This window comes from Gopherus flavomarginatus, chromosome 9 (genome assembly GCF_025201925.1).
Source record: "Gopherus flavomarginatus isolate rGopFla2 chromosome 9, rGopFla2.mat.asm, whole genome shotgun sequence".
Classification (NCBI taxonomy): Eukaryota; Metazoa; Chordata; order Testudines; family Testudinidae; genus Gopherus; species Gopherus flavomarginatus.
Window position 1 is genome coordinate 84,354,184 of NC_066625.1, and position 23,014 is coordinate 84,377,197.

General features: G+C 42.2%; 1 protein-coding gene across 1 annotated transcript in view; it reads right to left on the reverse strand.

The window, feature by feature from the left end:
• Positions 1–23,014, reverse strand: part of ADAMTS17 (ADAM metallopeptidase with thrombospondin type 1 motif 17) — a 278,450-nt gene that overhangs the window by 11,804 nt on the left and 243,632 nt on the right. Inside the window, exon 22 of the mRNA XM_050967133.1 lies at positions 16,513–16,665. Within this exon, the coding sequence (XP_050823090.1) occupies positions 16,513–16,665 (153 nt within the window). The remainder of the gene's footprint in view (positions 1–16,512; positions 16,666–23,014) is intronic.

A 23,014-nucleotide genomic window follows, 5' to 3' on the forward strand; every position in this document is an offset into this window, starting at 1 on the left:
GGTGTTCAAATGGCAAACGTTTCACTAGATTTGGTTGCCACTTTGATCTTTCCCAACGTTTTCATCACATTCTCCTGATGTGGAGGCCAGTAGTATAACATTACTGGCTTATTTGCATTCGTAGAGTTGGAAAATTAAAATCCAGTACAGATTCACCTGGATGGTCCTTTCCACTCATCCAATGAAATACAAGAATAATCAATAGGATATGGGTAGCAACTGTAATCTTCAAGGTGCTTTACAAACATTAAAATTAATTCTCACAACACTCCTGCAAGCTAAGTGAATAATATACCTCCCCTGGGCACATGGAGAGGCTGAGATACATAAAGATTAAAATGACGTATCCAAAGCCATGGAATTCTGCGTCAGGAGAAAAACATGGCAGCTCCATGGTTCTCAGTCTTGCGTCTCTCTCCGTGAGAGTCTTTTTTTTTTTTTTGCTTGCTATATTTTTTAATATTCCAACCCAAAATGGATTTTTCGGATAAAGTGTGTTAATATTTACAGGCACTGAGTTACAAATGTTCATGAGTGAGTGTCTGTTTCTGTCTGAATCTGTTAGCCAGCAAGGAGGGCAGGCCATGAAACTTTTTCCACAGACATTGCCAACTCCACTCCTTAGACAAATAACAGCAGAGTTTTTGCCCTAAGCAGTTTGATTCCTACTCCTGGGAGACTGGGATCATCACCTATGCTATGCAATTAGTCTTTCACAGCCAGGAAGACAGATTTTAACATCTTTCTTGAACTCTTCGGGCTTGGCAGTTAAAATAGGGTTGGACATCTGGCTTATTTTAAGAAGAAATTTTCAACTCTATACTTGGCTAGTCTCTTTACAAAGGAATTTCAATAGGAAATAGGAATAGACACAAATGACACAAAAGGTGGGGGACTGGTTACTCATGCTGTACTGTATTCAGAAGAGATGACATTGTTAAAAATAGCAGAGAACTCAAACTCGAAGTGAAGCTTCCCATAAAAACTCCTGGCTCCTCTTCTGCTTCTGGGTAAGTATACCCATTGCTACAGCACCTCTGCTTCCTCTGGAGGAAGGTGGCTGCAACCTCCTCTCCAATGGGAGATTCACAGGTAGCCAATGCAGCAAAACTCGCTCCATAGAGGGGTGTGGCCTGAGGTGGTGGGAGTGTACGGAGTCAGCTCTTCCTCTAATGCAGCTTCACCTAGGCCACGTCCAGACTAGAAATTAAAATCGATTTTAGATACGCAACTTCAGCTACGTGAATAACGTAGCTGAAGTCGAATTTCTAAAATCGAGGTACTCACCAGTCTGGACGGCGCTGCATCGATGTCCGCGGCTCTCCGTGTCGATTCCGGAACTCCGTTCGGATTGATGGAGTTCCGGAATCGATGTAAGCGCGCTCGGGGATCGATACACCGCGTCCAGACTAGACGCGATATATCGATCCCCGAGCAATCGATTTTAACCCGCCGATGCCGCGGGTTAGTCTGGACGAGGGCCTAGTGCAGCTCCATTGTGCATGCTGCTTCCCCACCATACCGGAGGAGAGCAGCAGTGGAAAGTCTGTCTGCCCTGTGCCAGGGATGAAAGCCCTGTGGGATGCAGAACCCCTACTCCAGGCACTTAGGCCAGATGTGTGCTTAATATATTTAAAATATTTGTCAACAAACACTGGACTTGATTTTTTTTGGTCGGCATCAGACCATCACTTTATTATTAGCAAAACAGTTTGCACCTGTAGGGCATCTTCTTGAGGATCGAAGGGCTTTACAAGCACTGATTAATCCTCACAAGATGCCCAGGTATCTACATGGATGTGGAAACTAAGGCTTAAAGGAGGCGAAATGACTTGCAAAACTTGCTGCATCAGTGGCAGAGCCAAGTACAGAACCCAGATCTCCCAATTCTTTGTCCTTTAACTACTACTAGACCATGCTTCTCCTTTAAAATGCCTTTGTTCCAATATCGAGAGAAAACCAGGGACAGTATACCCCATGCATTCATCTGGATGTAATACAGCTCCTTTGTGGATGACGAATGCTTCTGTTGTCACTGGTAGAGGCTTTGCCTCAAAAAGGTACTCCTTGAAACAGAAGGTTATGGCTTCCCAGCTCAACCAATTCTGCCAACACATTGAGTTGGTTGGCAATGTTTTTAAGGGACTGGCCTGTTCCCGAATGAGATAATTCAAGATGACATCAGTGATGGTGACTGGCTTGAAAGCAAGTCATATTAATTAGTTACCACCCACGCCCTTGGCCTCTGATGTTTAAAGGTATCTGCTTCTTTCCAGTTCTGCTGAAAGTTATTGGAGCCAAGGTGTCACATTTTACTAAATCTGCCTGTACAGTTTAAGAATTTTATGTTTGATTATTAATTCTCTGTATGTAACTTTACCAAGCTGCAAAATCCATTTTGAATGAGAAGCCCCTTTGCCTTCTCTGTTGTCTGTTTGCCTCCATGTTGGGCTGAAATTCCAAGGCCTGGCAGCAAAACAACAACAAAAGAGGGTCATTGACAAGTGTTCTCTCACTGACATGGGATAGCTCTAAACAACAGCCAGCCTCCCAAGCAGAAAAACTGGTTTATCAGGAGAGAGGTAACCTAGCAATAAAGTCATCTGGTAGGGGGGTCTCTAGTAACCTGAGGAGGCTGATCAGTAGATGACCTGATATTTTTCTTCAGCCACTTTTTTCCAGTTCAAGCAGTCTGGTGAGTGACTGAGAGGAGGTATTTGACTGTCTGCTTCTTACCAATTCTGCTAAAATTACTGGAGACACAGTATGACACGATGGTATCTCCAATATCTTCTGTCTGGACTCCAGGGTTCAAACACTTCAGGATTTTAGGAAAGGGTGGAAGTATTCCCCCACTCCCAGCTGTTCTTATTTCCTGCATATGTAAAAGTCAGAAGGAAAATGAGGCAAGTTCCTAGAAGGGAATTTGTGCTGATTGACAAATGTCTTGCTGGCTCTGTGGATTTCAACAGTCCTCAGTGTGGGGGCTGCGGGTGAGGTGATGAGACTTGTTGCTCCAGTCTCTAGTGTCAGGCTTATATCGAACATTGCTAATTTAAACTCTTCAGCTTCACAGAAACTCAGCAGCGAGCACATTCATAAACTTCAGGGCAACTTCTACTGCTGTATAATTAATTATGCACTAAAGAATGAAACGTCTGTCTTTCCACTGATAAGATCTAATTAGCCCAAAGCATCCTGTAAGCTATTTCTCAGTATTTCATAGGGGAAAAAAAAAAATCAGAAAACCTATCTGGTCTTGTTAGCAGCAATCTTTCTTTTGAAAAAACTTTTGTCAAGTGACTGATTTGTTTAATTTAATCAAGAAAAAATGTGTGCTCCTCTGACTCAGTAAACTGAGTTCGAAGAAACAATAAATTATAACAGAAAATGCTCATGGCGGATGCAACAATACCTCAGAACTTTAAGAGAGACATAGTTTTTTCAAACTGCCTAGAGCTGTGCTTTCAAACTGAAGCCTGGATGACCTAAAGAACAAGACAGGACCAGCGCTTCCAGGAGGCATCAATGCATAATTAAACTAGACTTCCCCATTCTGAAGAACCCCATTATCTGCAGAGTTCAGAGGCTGAAAGAGGCCAGGTTTAGATCTATCCTGCAGAAGTAACACTGCTGCAAAATGCTTTGTGTGCAATATGGTGCACAGAAACAGAGAAATGTGACTGGTTTAATTTGATCTACTAGTAAGTTTCTAAGGACAGATGTAGAGACCAGGATGTGAGCAAGCAGGCCTAGTTATCAAAGTCAGGGTCAGATGCTAGAAACCAAAGCCAGAGTCAAGATAGCGCCAAGAGTCAGGGTTGATGTCGGGGTCAAGAGTTGTGCCAAAAGTTGAGCTGGAATCAGTGTCAGGAGTCAGACAGAGGGTCAGGACTGGAGTCAGAGTCAGACAGCCATGCCAAGGGTCAAGGTGGAATCAGGAACCAAGAACCAGTGCCAGGGGTCAGGCATGAGTCAGTGTCAGCTAGCAGGGCCAAAAGCCAAGCCAAAGTCAGGGTCCAGTACCAGCAGTAAATCAGTTCACTCAGGTGTTCAGACAAGTTCCTGTGCCTGTGGCATAAGTACTGCAGCCAGGTCAATCCGTGGGGCTGATGTCTGCTCCAATCAAGAGCTTTGTGAGTGGAGCCTGTGGTGAGCGAGTTCTGCAGCACTGTGAGGTGGTGGCATAGGCGACAACTCTGTGGGTGCTCCGGGACTGGAGCACCCCCAAGCTCCCTCTTCCTTGCCTCCTCCTCCCCCCGAGTGTGCCACATCTCCGCTCCTCACCCTCCTTCCCAGCGCTTCCTGTCCCCCCACTGCCTAACAGCTGTTTGGCAGTTCTTAGGACTTTCTGGGAAGGAGTGGGGATGCAGCACGCTCAGGGGAGGAGGCGGAGAAGAGGCAGACCAGGGGCGGGGACTTGGGAGAAGGAGATGGAATGGGGGCAAGAAGGGGGTGGGCCTGAGGTAGGAAAAGGCGGGGTGGGAAGGGGACTTTGGCAAAGAGGTGGAATGGGGGTAGGGCGAGGGCGGTGCAGGGGCGAGAAGAGGCGGTGCAAGGGTGGGGGGGTTGAGCACCCACCCGGCAGAGGGGAAGTCGGCGCCTATGAGTAGTGGTTGTGGTCTGGGCACTGCTTGAGGACCCATGGACCTAGGTTTGAGAGCTGCAATCCCTCACAACAGGACCCTATAAGAAATGGGTGCAAACTTTGTGCTGAATAACAGAAGCCCAACTGTGAAATGTACATGGGTCTACTAGCCTATATGGTTCCCTATTCCAGCATGCTCAGTTCTCCTTGCAGAGATGTGTTTGCACTCAGGCCACGTTCCCAGCTGACATAAACAGGCATTGCTCCATCAGTTTCCCTATCTGTAAGACTTTAACGGAGCAATGCTGATTTACACCAGCTAAGAATATAGCCCTTGTTTTTAAAGAATTTCTTGGGCGCTTGGGCTAGTCTGAACACTCTCTTTAGTTATTTATCTAGTAATTAATGGTGCTTTACTGCATTTACAAACAACAGAGAATTTAAACTGAAGATTCTGCTGGGTGTGTTTAAATTTAGCGAGATACTGTTTATCTTTGCTCTCTATGTACCAAAGATATTCCTCCCGCACCCCACCCCGAGTCACCGCTAGATGGAGAACTGCTCAGCTTAGACAACACTGAAATACTGCCTGTCAATCCTTGCACTGCCTTCCTTGTAAATACAGTGAGACCAATGACTGGACACTTTGATGCTAACTGGTCTTTAAAGGGGTTCTGGAAAATTGTTTCCTTAATTCCAATTTGGACATCATAAATCCTGAAAGGCTGTTAGAAAGAATACAAAATTATAGGGAGTTGCCAACAGATGTTTCTACAGGAGATATCTGTACGTGCAACATCTGTCTGACTAGCACAAAGATGCGCTGATTATCATGGGCTTTCAATCTGCATAATTACCTTCAGGCTGTGTACCATGAGTGATAAATGGTGAATTACTTGCACATACCTCTTATTGAAAAAATAATCCTGAATTCTTTACCAGAATGTCAGGGTAACTCATGAATTAGAACAGTATGTCAATGATTAAGCCGCTCTTTCTCTTATACTTTTTTTTAATGCTCTAAATATTTTTGTTTTTAAAGCTAAAACTGTTGTGATGAAATGCCCTAAGAAATCCATGGATTCTGGTGGAGGCTTTAAAGAGTCATAGAAGTGTACGGCTGGAAGGGACCTCAAGAGGTCTTGTTCAGCTCCCTGCACTGAGGCAGGACCAAGTATATACCTAGACTTTTCCTCGCAGGTGTTTGTTTTTAAAGATCTCCAATGATGGGGATCCAGAAGCTCCTTTGGAAGCCTGTTCCAGAACTGAACTATCCTTATAGAGTCAGAAAGTTTTTCCTAATATCTAACCTAATTCTCCCTTATTGCAGATTAAGCCCATTACTTATTGTCCTACCTTAAGTGAACATGGAGAACAATTGATCACCATTGGCTTTAGAACAGCCCTTAACATATTTGAAGACTTATCTGGTCCCCTGAGTCTTTTTTTCTCGTGACTACACGTGACCAATTGTTTTAACCTTTCCTCATGGGTCAGGTTTTCTAAACGTTTTATCTTTATGGTAGCTCTTCTCTGGACTCTCTCCAATTTGTCCATATCTTTCCTAAAGCATAGTGCCCAGAACTGGAAACAGTATTCCTCCTAAGGCCTCAACAGTCCCAAGTAGACTGGGACAATTACCTCCCTTATCTTACATATGACTCTCCTGTTAATTGCTGGCTCATATTCCACTTGTGATCCACTCTGACCTCCAAATGGTTTTCAGCAGTACTGCTGCCTATCCAGTTATTCCCCATTTTGTATTTGTGCATTTGATTTTTCCTCCTGAAGTGTAGTACTTTGCATGTGTCTTTGTTTAATTTCATCTCATTGATTTTATATCAATTCTCCAATTTGTCAAGGTTGATTTGAATTCAAATACTATCCTCCAAAGTTCTAGCAACCCCTCTCAGCTTTTATAAGCCTACTCCACTCCATTATCCAAGACATTAATTCTCTATAAGAAAAATGCACTTAATGAAGTAGCCCTTTTACTTAGAACAATTATTCTTAGCAATTAACCCAACGTTCTATTGCTGGAAATCATAGCCAACCTCTGAGAACCCCACTAGACAAAAACACATTAGGATGTGCTCCATTTCAAATGGAATACTAATGACTACGGCCTTCACGCTGACAACAATCCTACTTTATTAGTAATAATAATAATTTGTATTACAGTAGCATCTATTATGATATTATTTATTTGTATTCTTGTAGTGCTTAGGAGTCCCAGTCATGGACCCAGACCTCACTGCGTTAGGTGCTGCACAGACAAAAAGCAAGCAGATAGTTCCTTCCCAAAGGTGCTTACAATCTAAACAGAAGACAAGAGACAACAGATGGATACAGACACACTGACGGGGGAATACAATAATGGCCAGCATGACAAGCAGGAGACTCAGCACCCTGACTGTTGATTAGGGCCCTGTTGTACTATGCATTGTGCAGAAAAGAGACAGTCTCTGCAACAAGGAATTTATAGTCTATACAGGCAAGCCAGGCAAAAAGTGAGAGGGGAATCAAGAGGCAGAGAGAAGTGAAGTGGCTTGGCCCCAGGTCACACTGTAGGTCAGTGGCACAGTCAGGAATAGAATTCAGGTTTCCTAACTCCCAGACCAGGGCCCTGTGTACTAGCTCAGACTACATACTTATTGTCCCCTGTCCTTCTATTTTCTTTTTAAAGACAAGGGGTGGAAATCCTGGCCCCCCTGAAGTCAATGGTAAAATTCCATTGCCTACAGTGGGGCCAGAATTTCACACAAGAAAATCACGGTTATGGATCAGGTGTTTTTTATGCATTCAGACTTGCGTGATCACTTCACTGAGGGCTGCATTTTCAAAGGCGCTCCAACGCCATCACTAAAACGTCAGGCTCGGTTTTGCACATGTACATTTTGCCTGGACAATTTTTCAATGTTCAGCTGTCCCGTGTGCAAAGTCTTAAGCTTTTATACTGCAGAATACATTTATGCATTCATTAATTAGTTCTCCTCCGGTGCTCATCATCAGAACATCCGAGAACCTCACAATACCCTTGTAAGGTAGGTAAGTGTTACGGTTCCTGCTGCGGAGGAAACTGAGGCACAAAGCCACACAGGAAGTCTGTGGCAGAGGTGGGTAGACAACCCAGATCTCTTGATTTCCAGTCTAATGTCAATCTTCCTTTCTCTTTTGAGCTGCACATTTACAGCACAAGTATCAAAAGCCTTTATCTTTCAATACCACCTATTTCTTATCTCCAAGAACTATTGCTCTCCCAAGACTGATGTCAACAAACCTGGAGGTCTAATCCCTGCTGGAATGCCACTGGGCTAATATGGAAGAACAGACCTTACAATTTTGTGTTTAAACCCATAATTGCTGGGACTAATAAAGACGTTAAACTATCTTTAAATACACTAATTTGTCTACAACAATGCAATCAGTTCTACTTGTTAGCAGGATGGTCACATTTGACATTACTTTGGCTCAGACCATAATCTGACTGCAGTAACTGTATGGTACATTATGCATTTCTGAGGGATGTTTTTCTAAGGTTTAAATATCTCACAGGCACTGACAATGACACCCTGGTGAAAGAGGAGCAAGCTCTGGAATTACCTGACAGACACCTCTCAGCTCAGGAATCAGTCAGCACTTCAGCTGATGAAGCAAGCACATTCATGGAAGACTGTGGGAACCGCCACACGAAAGCAGCTCTTGAAGTCCACATCCAAGTTTTAGAAATTAGTGAAAAGCAATGCCTTGGATGAAACAAGCATTTCAGGGAGCATCCACCTTCATTCATGTGCGTCCCCCGAAGAGCAAGGAGATTAGCATCTCCCTGGGGCTGGCTACAAAACACCCCAAATCCCTTGAGAAGACAGTTTTGCAGTGGCAGCAGGAGCATGGATGGGTAGAGAGTGGGTGGGCCAATCAGTCTCCCATGCTCAGTGGACTCAGACTTGAACGGAAATCCTTGAAGAAGTTTGTTGTTCCTTCCCTTGACCACATTGAGCTATTTGTAGAGAAAGGCCTTGTCTACCTAGGAACTGGCAACAGTTTAACTACAGATGTGTTTTTGAACTGGTGCAATCTCTGTGTAGCTGCCCTTATTTTGGGTGATGAGTGGCTTATTTCATCGAATCAGAGAACCACAGGGTTGGAAGAGACCGCAAGGATCACCTATTCTAACCCCCTGACAATATGCAGGATTTCACGTTAGCTTAATGCAGTAAAAAACCAGAAAAGGCTACACAGCAAACTCAGGGCACAGAGAGTAGAAAGAAATTCCAGTATCAACTCCATTGACAGTGAAGAAGAAAGAAAAATCACCAACAGTCCTGGATCATCACCACGTCTAAACAACAATCCTTGGGTGCAAAACTCTGATTTCACGCCAAAAGCCTCAATGCAATGAAGCCACTGGGAATTCAGTGTTGTAAACAAAATCCACTTCACTGTAAGAGCAGACGGGCAAAGCCAGGGATGGTTTCTGCTTTGTAAAACCAAAGCTATGGCTGGCTAAGAGCCATGTCTCTCTTACGCTAAAGCCACCCCCAAAAGAAGTTGAATAAATAGTGACCGGTTTAACCCATCACCATGTAAAATGGTTCCTTTCTACTCCCTAAACCTATACAGCCAGAATTGCATCCTTCCTTTTGTATGCTTACTTTGCAGTGGGGGATCCCCCTCCTGTCGGGGAATCCTTGGCTGGTGTAAAAGCTGATACATCCAGGTTTGTGCCATCTGCTCCCAGCCCTCTGGCACAGAGAGGTGTTGGGGGTGAGCGGATGACTGGAAGGGTTGTGGCTTGAGCTTCCGGATTACTGGCCAGCAGAACAATTTGTAGGGAACTATTACTGTCAACATAACTTAGAGAAGACCTTGGGGTTGGTAACTACGCTTTGCGATGTTACACTGGAGGCTGATCTGGCCCCTGGTCAGCCCCAGGACTGGGGAAGTGGAAAGTTGGCTAAGAACCACATTCCCTCCCCACAGCTGGGTCCTACACAGAGCACATCTCATCCATGTCATTTCAATTTCTATATTTTGCATGCTTCTTAGGGCAGCCAACTAGCAGCAGACACTCCTCTGGCCAAATTTCCAACATACGCTTCTGTGCAACAATTTTGCATGTGCAAATTGCAATTTGTGTACGCAAACTTGTGTGCAATCACTACCATATTTGTGTGCCCGCACAAAAATGAGCACATACCCACTTTTGCAGGGATATTAGTTGTATGTGCAGAAACGGGCCAGCTGCGATGCTTGGCTTCAGATCTAAATTACTGTCCACCTCTCGTAATTTTCTATCCAAAAATGTGAACTGAAGAAGAAAAGTTATTTTCCCCAAGGCATAAGAAGATGAATTTGATTGTGACCTTTATCAAGAATTAACAAGTTGTCTGTGGTTTATTATAAACAGATGGCAGGTCAAGCTGTGACTATGTAATGAATGCTGTAAAAAAGGAGAGTTCGCTTCTCTAGTCACAACAGCTTTGAATATACCTCCTAAACTATAGCTGGCATTGATTTGCTCTTTTTATCATGTAACGTGAGTTAATTATCAAGGGCAAGGAGAACAGAAGGATTTTCTGATGTTCCCAAACACCTGTAACTCAGAAAACATGCCTTTCCCCAGAATTAGGAAGAAAGGCTTGATTGTATAGTAGTCACTGAAAGAAAAATGGCTCTTAGTGCACCGCACTGTGTTTTTATTTCTTTTAGAGAATACAATTCACTGCAAAAAACTGCTAAAATAATTCATTTGCAATTAGAAAGCCCTTGTTACCACAATCATGACTAATAACCCCTGATCCTCAGTATGAAACATTTCAATGTTTGGCATAAAAGCAATGCTAATCTAATAGGAAAATAGACTCCCCCCAAATTTTAAACATTCGCCTGGGATGAGTACCTGCAGCCAGCATTACATAGGCTGAGAAAAGGACTGGAAAGAAATTGGCAACTGTTCATAGATTCATAGACTCTAGGACTGGAAGGGACCTCGAGAGGTCATCGAGTCCAGTCCCCTGCCCTCATGGCAGGACCAAATACTGTCTAGACCATCCCTGATAGACATTTATCTAACCTACTCTTAAATATCTCCAGAGATGGAGATTCCACAACCTCCGTAGGCAATTTATTCCTGGGATTGCCTGGGATGACAGGTGGCTATAGGTAATTTTTCAAATGTGCTTTATCATTAATGACATTATTTGACAGCAAGAATATTTTTAACATCACATTTTCTACTAGGGCTTTGCTCCAGTTTGTTCCAGTCAGTAAGGGGTTCTGGGTTCCCATGTACCCTCTGAGATGCGTGCCAGCCAAGTGTTTGAAATAGAAATTGGTAAAAGAATGTTTCTTCCCCAAATCTCTTTCCCCCATTCAATACAGTCTCAGCTCAGACATTTATATTTGTCCTGAGAATCTGGTCCTTACTGCACAAAACCCAAGGGTATTGCTCAACACAGTAGGTCAGATTCTGATCTCAGTTACACTGATGTAAATCTGGAGTAACTCATCTGACTAAATTAATCTGGATTTACACTGTTGTAACTGAGATCAATATCTGACCCACTATGTTGAGTGGGATCCTTGGGTTTTGACCAATGGATTGTAGGGAATCATAGTCAATTACTCTGGATTTACGTAAGTGTAAATGGGATCAGAATATGATCAAGCAACTGCATCTTTCCTCCTTTAAAAGACTTTTTTCATGAGACTATGACATATGATAGGATATGATTGCTAGCTTGTCGCCTGGGGGAAATAAACTGCATGTCTAATGCTCCACGTACCCAAAACGTCAGCACTAACAATTTTTTTGCGCCCTCAATTCTGGCTTCCTGGATATAATCCTCTTGAAATAATATAACTAAATAGTGGAATTGGGAAACCAGAATCACTCTGATTGTGCTGCTGACCCCAAAACTAAGACACTATTCACAAGGCAGAAACAGCAAATGTCAAGATGTATAAACTAGTGAAACAAATAAACTAAGTCAGAAATTAAAAAAAAGAAAAATCCAGAAGAATAGTGAATCACTCTCTGACTATTTAAATATTGCTAGTTCCAGTTATACCCTGAAAGACTCCAACAGCCAACTGGGGAAACAGAGCATGAGGAAAATATCACACTTGCTGATTTGTACCTGAGTGATCTCACTGCTTCTTCAATACCAGACTAGAAGGGGAGTGGAGGAGAGGGAGAAATTTGGGGGAAGCTTGGGGAGCTGAAAAGCAACTCCCTAGCACTGTTCAACTTCAGGCAACACCTGATGTTTGTCAGCAGCGTGGTCTACCCAACATGCTCCTGAGCCAAGTTAGAAATGCATCACTCAGGAGGTACATTTTCACTACATGACTCATGATGGATCCTGGATGCAAGGTCAAGGACAAAGTCCTTCAGCTCAGTCCCTCAAGTGCAGCCTAACACGTGTAAACAGGATAAATCATGTACACTATTAAACTTTATGTAACAATACATTCTGCATATTAACTACCTGCATCTTTTAAAAGAGTGCAGTAATTTACCAGGTTATCGGGAGTCGCAGCTGAAGTTAGTTCACAATATATTTAAGCCATCTAGTCCATCAATGTCCATACTGCTAAAAAGCAGTACCCCTGGAATAACTAGCAGGTTCAAAACATATTTTTAAAATCTCAGCTTCAGTGTGAAGTGCTGGGAAAATGAGCAACGCTGATCCTTTCCTTTAAACAGCACAATAAACAACAAAAAAAAACGTCATTTACTATCCAATGATAATGCGTTTAACAGGCCACAGTTTTCAGCCAATATAGAACTGCTTGAAAGTATCCAAATGATGGTGAGTGAGTGAGATGTGTGTGTTTATCTGAACACTAACTGAGTGAGCAACACTTCCAGAAACCGCTGATGTGGATAGATGTATTTCCACGTGAATAAATGGTGTGAATGGGAGATGGCTGAGTTGGTTCCTATTCATTTGGTCACCTTTCTATCATATAGGAAAAATATATAATGAATTGTGACTCTGAAGACATCAGGTTAGAGAGAAAAAGAAAGATTTAAAATTCTAATCGAACACTTTCATCTAGTATGCTATGTCTAGTATGTCCACCCTTTAGACGTTAGGATGTGTGGGACATGGAATGTCTTCATTTATGTTTTGTAAAGTTCTGCGTTAGTGCTAAATAAATAAAAATAATAATTATATTATCCTCAGGGGCTGGATAAACAGTAAGGAACTGCAGTGTGAACTAAAAATATCACGTGTATCTGCACAGGACACTTGGAATAAACTTTAGCGGCAACTTTAAATAGTATCCTCCACATACGTTGCAAATATAACAACAATTAGGGCTAAAATTCTCCTCCTGGCCGTAAGCCAGAGCAAATGGCATTGCCCAGCGGACATCGGCACCACTTGGGGTCGCGGTTCGCTGCTCCAGGCCAATGGGGGCTGCTGGAAGCGGCATGGGCCGAGGGACGTACTGGCCACCGCTTCCAGCAGTCCCACTGACTTGCAGCAGTAAACCGTGACCAGTGGGAGAAGCAATCACCTGGACCTGCGGACTTGGCAGGTAAACAAGGCGGTCAGGCCCGCCAGGGATTTTCCCTACACAAGCGACGTCCCAAGTTTGGGAAACACTGCTCTAAGGGCTGCGGAGTAATAGTGGAGCTGTGGAGGCTGCAGAACACAGTATGTGAAGCTTGGGCCGGAAGATCTAGGTAGTTGCACAGTCACAGCCCATGTGCCTACCCCACTCCCAACTTCCTGTTCTGCACACGGTGGATCAAGCCCCTATATAAACTTATATATGAACGTGTGAGTGCACATATAGATAATGTATAAAACACTACTAACAATGTCACTTAAGGTTTTATGTTGCTGTCCATCACCGCAGTATCTGAGCACACCAGGAACTAATGAAATGGGTATAGAACATAAACACGTCTCAACTTTCGCTATGGTAACCCTGGTTCAACCCACGCGCCTCACTCAGGCATTGTTTACTGTCATCATGTGCACTGTCATGTCTGAATTTGACTGTAAGCTCCCTACAGCAGTGATCTGTCTGTTCATTTATACGCACTGTGTATTCTAGGGAGGCTGCTCTGAAAATAATAAAAACAGTTTGCCCATTACCACACATGCACGTATCCTATTTATGAGGTTTGTCTGGACTTTATTCTTTTTATAAGGTTTTGTCTCTTCCTATATTCCTCATGATGGATTCTAAAACCTTAACCATCACTGTTGGGATGAGGGATGGACTGGAGGGCAGAGTATTTGTGGGGCTGCCACGTAAGTTGTTTGCATGTAAAGAATCAACAATTTTCTTTTATCTGAGAAATAACTATTGATCATTAACCCCTCCCCCACACAAAAATACTCCCAGCAATAGACTGAAAATGCCCAATGAAATCATTTTATGAAGTTGTTGCATGTTCTGAGGCTAATTTGTATTAACATGAAAAGCTTCTGTTCTATAAGCGCTAAATTCTTTCACGGCAATTTATGTAGCAACAATGTTTTACAATGGGATTTTAGTTTGACTTCATGGAGTTCACTATACTCTTCTGCTCCCAAACCATGACATGTTCACCGAAAAGGACCACCTACCGTGCTATGCTGGTCAATACAAGCAGGGTGGGTTAGGATGTATGATGGCTTTAGGGGATCTCCTATTGGGTTTAAAACCTCGGGATCGCTGAATCTATGTAATTGGTGAATTCATAACTATCTCATATTTCCCCCTATAAAAAGAATCCTAGTCAATTCCTACTCTGAAATGTTTTAAGATTCTTAAAAAAAGTGTTATTTCATCTGTTAATATAGGGGGACAGTTTATTTTGGCTAGTTCTCCTGGGTTCTGCATGCCAGGTTATGAATAAAATAACGTTCAATACTCTAAACATTCTGTGATGCACATTCATGCAGATAAATATAGACTTATTGCATATGGCAGGTTCTTACTGCATTCTCCAGCATCAACACCATTAGATTCACATACAATTGCCTCCTGAGGGGACCTATTTATAAATATTTTTATTACTGATCGTCATCTAAAAAATGCTACGGCAGGTAAGCCCATTTGCCTGCGATGGCCTCTGTTTCACTGGAGTTTAATCAACAACAACAAGAAATAAACTTGCTTTTTGGAAAGCAAAATGAAACTACTGTATCCTAGTGGTTTCAGCACATGCCGTACATTCCTGAACACAAAGCAGGCTTTGTGTTTAAAGAATGGAACAGTTACAAAGATAAGATAAAACAGGACTGGAATATAATATTCCTGGGAAATTTCAGTTCCCCCAAGCAAAAGACAGTTAGCAATTTAAAGAGATTTTATGAACAGCGTGGCCAATTCCTGAGGTCCTTACTCAGGCAAAACTGTCTGTGTGGCTAAGGACTGAGTGAAAACTCAGGCACCAATTGTCCTCTGACTTACATCAGTATATCAGGATTAAGTCCACTGACAACACTTAGGGGCTCTACATTCACAATGGTGTGAGTGGGGTAGAGGGTGGCCCTGAGAATGGGAATTCTGGCTCTGGCTCTGTTTTTAAGTAAATGACTAATTTTCACTTCAGAGGGTCAGAGTGAGTCACGGATAAGATCGTGCAGTGTATTTCTTGTGATGGTAACCAGGCTATGAGGCGCTGGTGGCTAAGGGAGATACAGCTGTACCCCTTTGGATCCATCTTTGCTGTGATGAAACAGTAAGCGTCAGATTCTGCTTGCCATCAGGGGCTACTCGTATGAGTCAGAGGAGCAGAATTTGACATTCGGTGCTTTGAGTCCACTTGTCTCTCTTGGGAGGATTTGCTGAGCAGGTGCTTTCCAGGCACTTGAAGCCCACATTAACTAGGCCAGCCTAGTTGCCTTCTTTTAGGTAGTGTTTTGTTTCATTTCCCCTAGCAGGGTCTCTCTACGGCCAAGCCCAAAGCCTGCCTGACCCCACTGTGAGCAGGCCACTGCAGGAGAGTCCCAAGCAAACGAGTTCCGGCACCAAATATCTCTTGGTGGATTCTGCCAGTCAATTTGCCCTCTGGAGCCCTGAGGTTTCTCCTTCTCCTGGCAAGGAGAGAGCCAGGGGAGGCGAGAGAGTTAAAGAGGGATAGATTGATCCTGGAGATAGTGGGGGACTTCGGACTGTGTCCCGTTCCCACTGATTACCTTGAAAGGGGTGGTTGTTGCCAAAGGATGCCACCTCTACCGAGAGCTCTGAGGTAGAATTGTGAGCCAGCCTGGTGTATCTGTGGACTGCTCAGCTTCTTCATTCTCTTCTTAGCCTCATAAGGGACTTTGAGGGAGGTCTGTCCCCCACAATACATCCCAAAACCATGGCAGAGAACATGTGTGTATGGCACATAGCCATAGCACAGACAAACTCTGGGGCTTGGAGGATACAGCAGTTATGGCACACTGCCAGAGAAAACCTTTGGGGATTGGAAACCATACAGCAGCTAAAGCACCCCTCTGCTCCTCAGAATGGGCCACATGAGCCGTCATTCAGGATCCCATTACTCCTCAGCAGCCACATTTCTAACAATACCTGCAACTGTTAGCACTGAAAGATATATTTCTAAAACGAATCAAACTTCTGCTGCTTACTTTGCCGTTTGCTCAGCTTAGAAAATGGAAACAGATGTCTGGTCTTGTGCAGTAGCCCAAAGGTGCAATGTTTGGGTTGTCGATGCTGTGACGGAGTGTTTAAATCCCCAAATTACTTTCATGGAAATCAAATTAAAAAAAACCATGAGAATACGTCTATTTCCTATTAAACAGTATAATTAAAACCCAACACTTCGAAACGTGGGACTCAAACTTCCCATACCAGCACTGTGTGCTGCGTAAATCCACACTGACGGGTTGTTTAAAAGGTGGATTCCTGACCTGATAATCTAGGCAATTAGAGTGCAAACACTGCTCAGAGTTCACCGTTACCTTAGACCAATCCCCTGTTTTCCACTCATAACAGCCTGTGTGATCCTCACACTCTTCCTCGTCCCTTGGCCTGGTGGCTGCATCGCATTTCCCTTGAGAATTCGTGCACATTACTGTTCTCTTCTGGATTCCCCTGCCGCAGTCTGCTGAGCACTGAAAAATAAGAGGCATTACCTTTAATTGCTGCATGACAGCACCTAGCAGAATGGGATCCCGGTTCATGACGAGGGCTCCTACTCACTATGATACTACAAATAATTACCATCTCGGCTGGCTGTCATCACAGCTGCAGAAGCAGAGTCGAGGGACAAACGAAAAACAAGTTTCATGAAAAAGTTTAAACATTCAAAGCTGTTTTGTCATTTTGAAGGGTTTGTTTATTTCAGTTCTTTTAGCCATTTTAGTAATTCCCCCCCTACCAAATTTTTACATTATCTAAAATACCATCAATATTTTTCATTTACCAAAACCATGGGAAACAAAAAAAATATGATACTTTCAATTTTTTTTTCAGTAAATATTTTTTAAAAAAGGCAAGAAATCTGACAATATGTTCTGGAAAAATGTTTCCGAAAAACAGCAATTTTGCAACCAAAAAAACCTTTTATTTGAAAATTTTCAACCAGTTCTAAACAGGATTGAGTGTTGCAGGCGTGGCATTTTTAACTAGAGCTGTCAATTAATCACAGTTAACTCACACGGTTAACTAAAAAAATTAATCGCAATTAAAAAAATTAATCACAATTAATTGCAGTTTTCATTGCATTGTTAAATAATAGAACACAATTGAAATTTATTTTTTTTGGATGTTTTTCTACATTTTCAAATATATCTATTTCACTTATAACACAGAATACAAAGTGCTCACTGCTCATTTTATATTATTTTTATTACAAATATTTGCACTGTAAAATTATAAACAAGAAATAGTATTTTTCAATTAATCTCATACAAGTACTGTAGCACAATCTCTTTACCATGAAAGTACAACTTACAAATGTAGATTTTTTATTACATAATTGCACTCAAAAAACAAAACAACTTTAGTGCCGACAAGTCCACTCAGTCCTACTTTTTGCTGAGCCAATCACTAAGACAAACAAGTTTGTTTACATTTATGGAACATAATGCTGTCCGCTTCTTATTTACAACGTCACCTGAAAGCGAGAACAGGCGTTTGCATGGCACTTTTGTAGCTGTCATTGCAAAGTACTTAGGTGTCACATATGCTAAACATTCATATGCTCCTTCATGCTTCAGCCACCATTTCAGAGGACATGCTTCCATGATGATGACGCTTGTTAAAAAAATGATGCGTTAATTAAATTTGTGACTGATCTCCTTGGGAGAAATTTGCCTCCTGCTCTGTTTTACCTGCATTCTGCCATATATTTCATATTATAGCAATCTTGGATGATGACCCAGATTGTACTATATTATTTGTATTAGGTGAATTAAAAATACTGTTTCTTTTGTTTTTTACTGTGCAAATATTTGTAATAAAAATAATAATATAAAGTGAGCACAGTACACTTAGCATGCTGTGTGGTAACTGAAATCAATATATTTGAAAATGTAGAAAACATCAAAAATATTTAAATAAACGGTATGCTATTATTCTTTAACAGTGCAATTAATCTCATGATTAATCATGATTCATTTTTTTAATCGCTTGACAGCCCTCATATTTTCCCCAGTAAATGTTTAAAAAAAAAAGGGCAAAAAAATCTGACAATATTTTGTGGAAAAATATTTCCAAAAGACAGCAATTTTGCAAACAAAAAAACCCTTTTATTTGAAAAATTTCAACCAGTTCTAAACAGCAGTCAGTGTTGCACGTGCAGAATTTTTAACCCCTTTATTTAAGAGATTATTGTCAATACTGAAGAAGGACAAATATACCAGAGTACACAACAGGGAAGCTTCTGCATCCTTTGCTTTTGCATGACTATGCAATGAAGCATTCTAAAAATCACAGTGGCACCAACTCAATCTCTTGGGATGCACAGTGGAATTTGCAAGTTTCTGCGATATACCAGCTCACGAAATCCTGCAGCAAGGTCTTCTGCAATGCAGAAAATGCGTACTTTGCACAGTATCTTTGATTCTGTACAGTGTGCTCTCTCATAATTATGTTGAGAGCAAATGACAAACACATTCACATTCTTCTCTATTTGTTTAATAATGCTTCCCACCACAGGTTATGGCAATGCATGCAATTATACAGTACACGTAACCCAAGGGTGATATTATGCCAATGTATTTCCATTCACCCTCCTCGACCCCCCAGTTTGCAATCAGTTCAAAACGACATTCAGAAAATTATGGCTATACACAGACACCTGAGTCATAGCAGGGGTCAAAGGCAGGCTCTTCAGCACTAAAAGCACAGGTCTCTCCCACTTGTGATAAGGGGTATAGTCTTTAACTCTGAGAAAGCAGCAGACAGTTATAGTTGCTGGGAGCAGCCGCTAGAGGAGACAGGATTACAAGTACTATGACAATGTAATCCACATGCATGTGAGTGGGCACCAAAGGTCCATTTCAAGTTCCTGAGTTCTGTGGAAGTGGGTTCTGCCAAGGCTGCTATGCACATGGGGATATTTGAGCATCATTTTGCTACCCAAGTTGAAGGAAGGTTGGAATTTTTGTTTTGTTTTGACCTCACAGCCCCCTCAAGGAACCACCCTGGACGGAGTCACAATCCCAAGACTAAGAAACACTGCTTTAAATGATCACTTTTCCAACAAAGGGATATTGGAATGGGTGGCATTGTCAAACCTATCTAAATCGTACCAATGTACAGCAGCAAGTATGGTCTTCCTACACTCCACTTTCCTGCCAGTGCAGTGGTTACAAACCAGTTTTCATGGAATGCCCGCTGGGGACAGGTGGGTGGAAAATGATATACATACCAACTGAGATAACTAACCCTCTCTTGAGCGTCAAGTTCTCCCCCTCAGGGATCTGTGAGGAAAAGACAGTTGACTTGACACTGAATAAATAGTGGAGATATGAAATATCCTGTGAGGTCTTTTGAGTATATTCCAAGAGGCTTCTCCATTCAGGGGGTCTATGCTGGAAACAAGCATCAGCTTGATATGTTACATCAAATGGACACATCTCAGCATGCCTGTCTGTCTAAAAAATACAATCCAGGCAGTTTTGACCTGCTGGCCTTGTTAAGGACATGAATGACAAGTGTTTATGAGCTGGCAAACTAACAGACATGCCTTTAAATACTTCACAGCAACTACAAAATGACTTCTTTAAAATCTGGGAAGCTGTCCACTTAATTTATTGTGTGCTGTTCATTGCATGACCTCCTTATGGATGGAACACCATCATAGGATTCCACAAGCTACTGGGACAAATTCCTTCAGGCTACAGAGAGAACTCTGTAAGCTGCAGTGGCAGACTCCTTAAAGCTCTTATCAACTTCCCTGAGATCTCAAGCTGTATTTCTCTAGGCTGTACCCACAAGCAATGGATTACTCCATTTGGTGCAGAATTTCCTGAACTATCACACAGTGTTCCTGACTACAGTGTAAGATTTCATAAGGTGACAGGAGGAACTCCTCAAGGGTGCTTGGTCTCATCTTGTTGTTCTTAACCCCTCAAATCATCCAATTCCCTAAAAGTGAGTAAAGCTAAAGTAGGAGTGTTTTTCACAATGTAAAAATCTCTCAGGGGATTTACAAACATTTTGGAAAACCAAGCATTTATTTGCATGAGCCTTTATGTCATTCACAAATCTATACCACGTTTGCTTTCCTAGAGGTGACAAAACAGTGTTTTAAACAAAGGTCCCAGTCTGTGATCAGAGTGTCCGTAGTGGTGACATATCAACCACTTCATTAACAAGTTCATTGCTCTGCTCAACTGCTCTGACCATTAAGAACATTTTTTTAGTGCCTGGGTTTTACAAAGATTCTACAGAAAACATTTGCAATTGATGAATGTCCAGATTACACCTGACCAAAGCGCAAAAGCTTTTATAAAGAATTGAGACAAAAGCCAAGAGACAACCCCATCGACAAATGTTGTGAGGACCCTGGTCTCAAACCCTAGCCGACGGGGTTCCCAGGAAGCAGCCTTGGTCATCACGTCACACCAGCTCATTCAATTACCAGGGAATTCAAAGACTCGAATGGGTCAGCTTCCAGGGTTCCAGGATCTGCTTCCTGATTGGCCACATGCAGGGCCGACTCCAGGGGTTTTGCCGCCCCAAGCAGCCAAAGAAAAAAAGCCGCGATCGCGATCTGCGGCAATTCAGCGGGAGGTCCTTTGCTCCGAGCAGGAGTGAGGGACCCTCCGCCAAATCGCCGCCGAATACCTGAAAGTTCCGCCCGCTCCGGAGTTGCCACCCCAAGCACCTGCTTGATAAGCTGGTGCCTGGAGCCAGCCCTGGCCACATGGTCTTGACCCTGATTGGCTGGTGGCCATATATAAACTTCCTGCTTTCTTTCTGGCCTTGTCTGAGTAACAGGCCTTTGCCTGCTAGCTGCTATTTGGACCCTGCTTGACTCTGCCTTGCAGCCCTATCAGATCCTGACTTACGATCTTGCCAGACCCCGCTAGCTGCCTCTGTGTGTCTTCTCCCTGAATTGGATCTGCTGGCTATTGGACCACTTGTGTGAACTTTGACCACTTATCTGGACTGCACTTTGGCCTACCTGGCCCCTGAGCATTACACGTCATTACGGGCCTCTTGGTAGAAGCAAATCAGCATATTTTTCTTTATATTCTATCCCAACTCCTGAACAGTAGAAACTTTCACCTTTTTGTAACTACTCTCTATTTTTGGTCATTAAAAATGGGTTGAGCAATACTCTAGCCAAATAATTCCAAACATTTGGCATTAAAAAGGGAACTTAATTTTTTTTTCCCCACACTGAAGATTGTCTTGGATTTAGCTTTCAGAATGTACTTTTTCACTGGTGATCAGACCTCAACTTGCACTTTATTCAATTTTTTTTTCTTTGTAGCCAAAGAACAACATAATTCATGTGAAAGTTGGTTTATAAAATGATATCACCATTGTGATAGTGTGTTTTTTTCCACAACCTCAGTTTCAGATGGTAAGGATTTAACTGATTTCCAGCCAAAAAAGGTTTATGGGTATAAAATGTGCTCAGACTGACACAGTGTGAAATTGTCTTTCCTAAGTCAAAATGGACCATATGATCGCAAAAACGTGTCTTGAAAAAGAACTAACTTCAAAAACCAACTGGTTGGCAATGATTAATCTAGATCTCAAAACTTTGGAGAAAAGTATTAACGGAAAAATAAATCTCTCACTTTCACATAATTTAAAAAATACATATATTTGTCATGAAACTGTTTAATTGACTTTTTCTCTGATGAATCCCTCATGTAGCTCAAATTACACTCATTTAACGAAAGCAAGATGCAAACACTGTTCTAACTGGGAAATGGATTGGTGAGAAAAGACCACACACAACCAGTTGATGAGCTTTACCCATCTGAAATAGGCGAGAGTTTCAGGAAACCACAATGACAACAGTACCATCATAAACAAGCATTTCTACAATGCAACAGACCTAGGAATACGCGTTCCATCAGAAATAAAAAGAAGGGATAATCTGGAATGATGATGTATAAAATGTATAAAATATTCCAAAATCCCAGAACTTTGCTTCCTCCATTTGGGAATGGGAAAAAGATGAAAAGATTTGGAAGAAAAAGAGTTTCAAGCACTAGCGAATGTATGTAGTGTCCTGCTGAATGGTAAAATAATATACTGTCCTGGAACTTTAGAATATTACCTTTTGTACTGGAGATTTCCTGACTACAATTAAATAGCACTTAGTCTCTGTTAAAAAAAACACCCTCTGTCCCTGCAACACAGCTGGGATCCTGAAGTTCTAGGAGTATAAACACTCCTAGTTATCCAAGGTTATCTGATATTGTACTAAAAAAAAAGTACAAAAAGTAAAAAAAAGCTCTCCCTGCAAAACAGAGAGAGCTCAAAAGCATCCTCTTGCCCACAGGCTGACCCTGCCCTGTAATACAGCCATTCTGGAGTTATGCCTGTGAAACCACAAGTGCAACGCCGAAGGGGAAATGGACTTTTTATCATGAAGATGAGTCTAGCAGGTATTATGTCAACACAAACGTTGAAGTCATGTTGGGAGAGTTAGTGATGGCCAAGAAACATATCCTGGCCAGCTTGGCTGGGGATCTTATTGGAGAGAATTAGAATATGAAGCAAATTACCATGCACCCTTTGCAGGCCAGGGATTAGTTTAAAGGAGACTGGCAAACAACTGACTCAAGAAAAATATAAGCTTGTATCTCTTGTAGATGTCTGTGCCAGTGAATGATGAGTGGCCACACTGAAGCCACTAACCCAGCACTCTCCCCTCCGTTCTCATTCCTGAAATACCATATAAAAGCAACCTAACAATCACAGCAGACTTTATTAAAGAGAGCACGGTCAGCACTTAATACAATAAACAAATGCCATCGTAACAGCCAC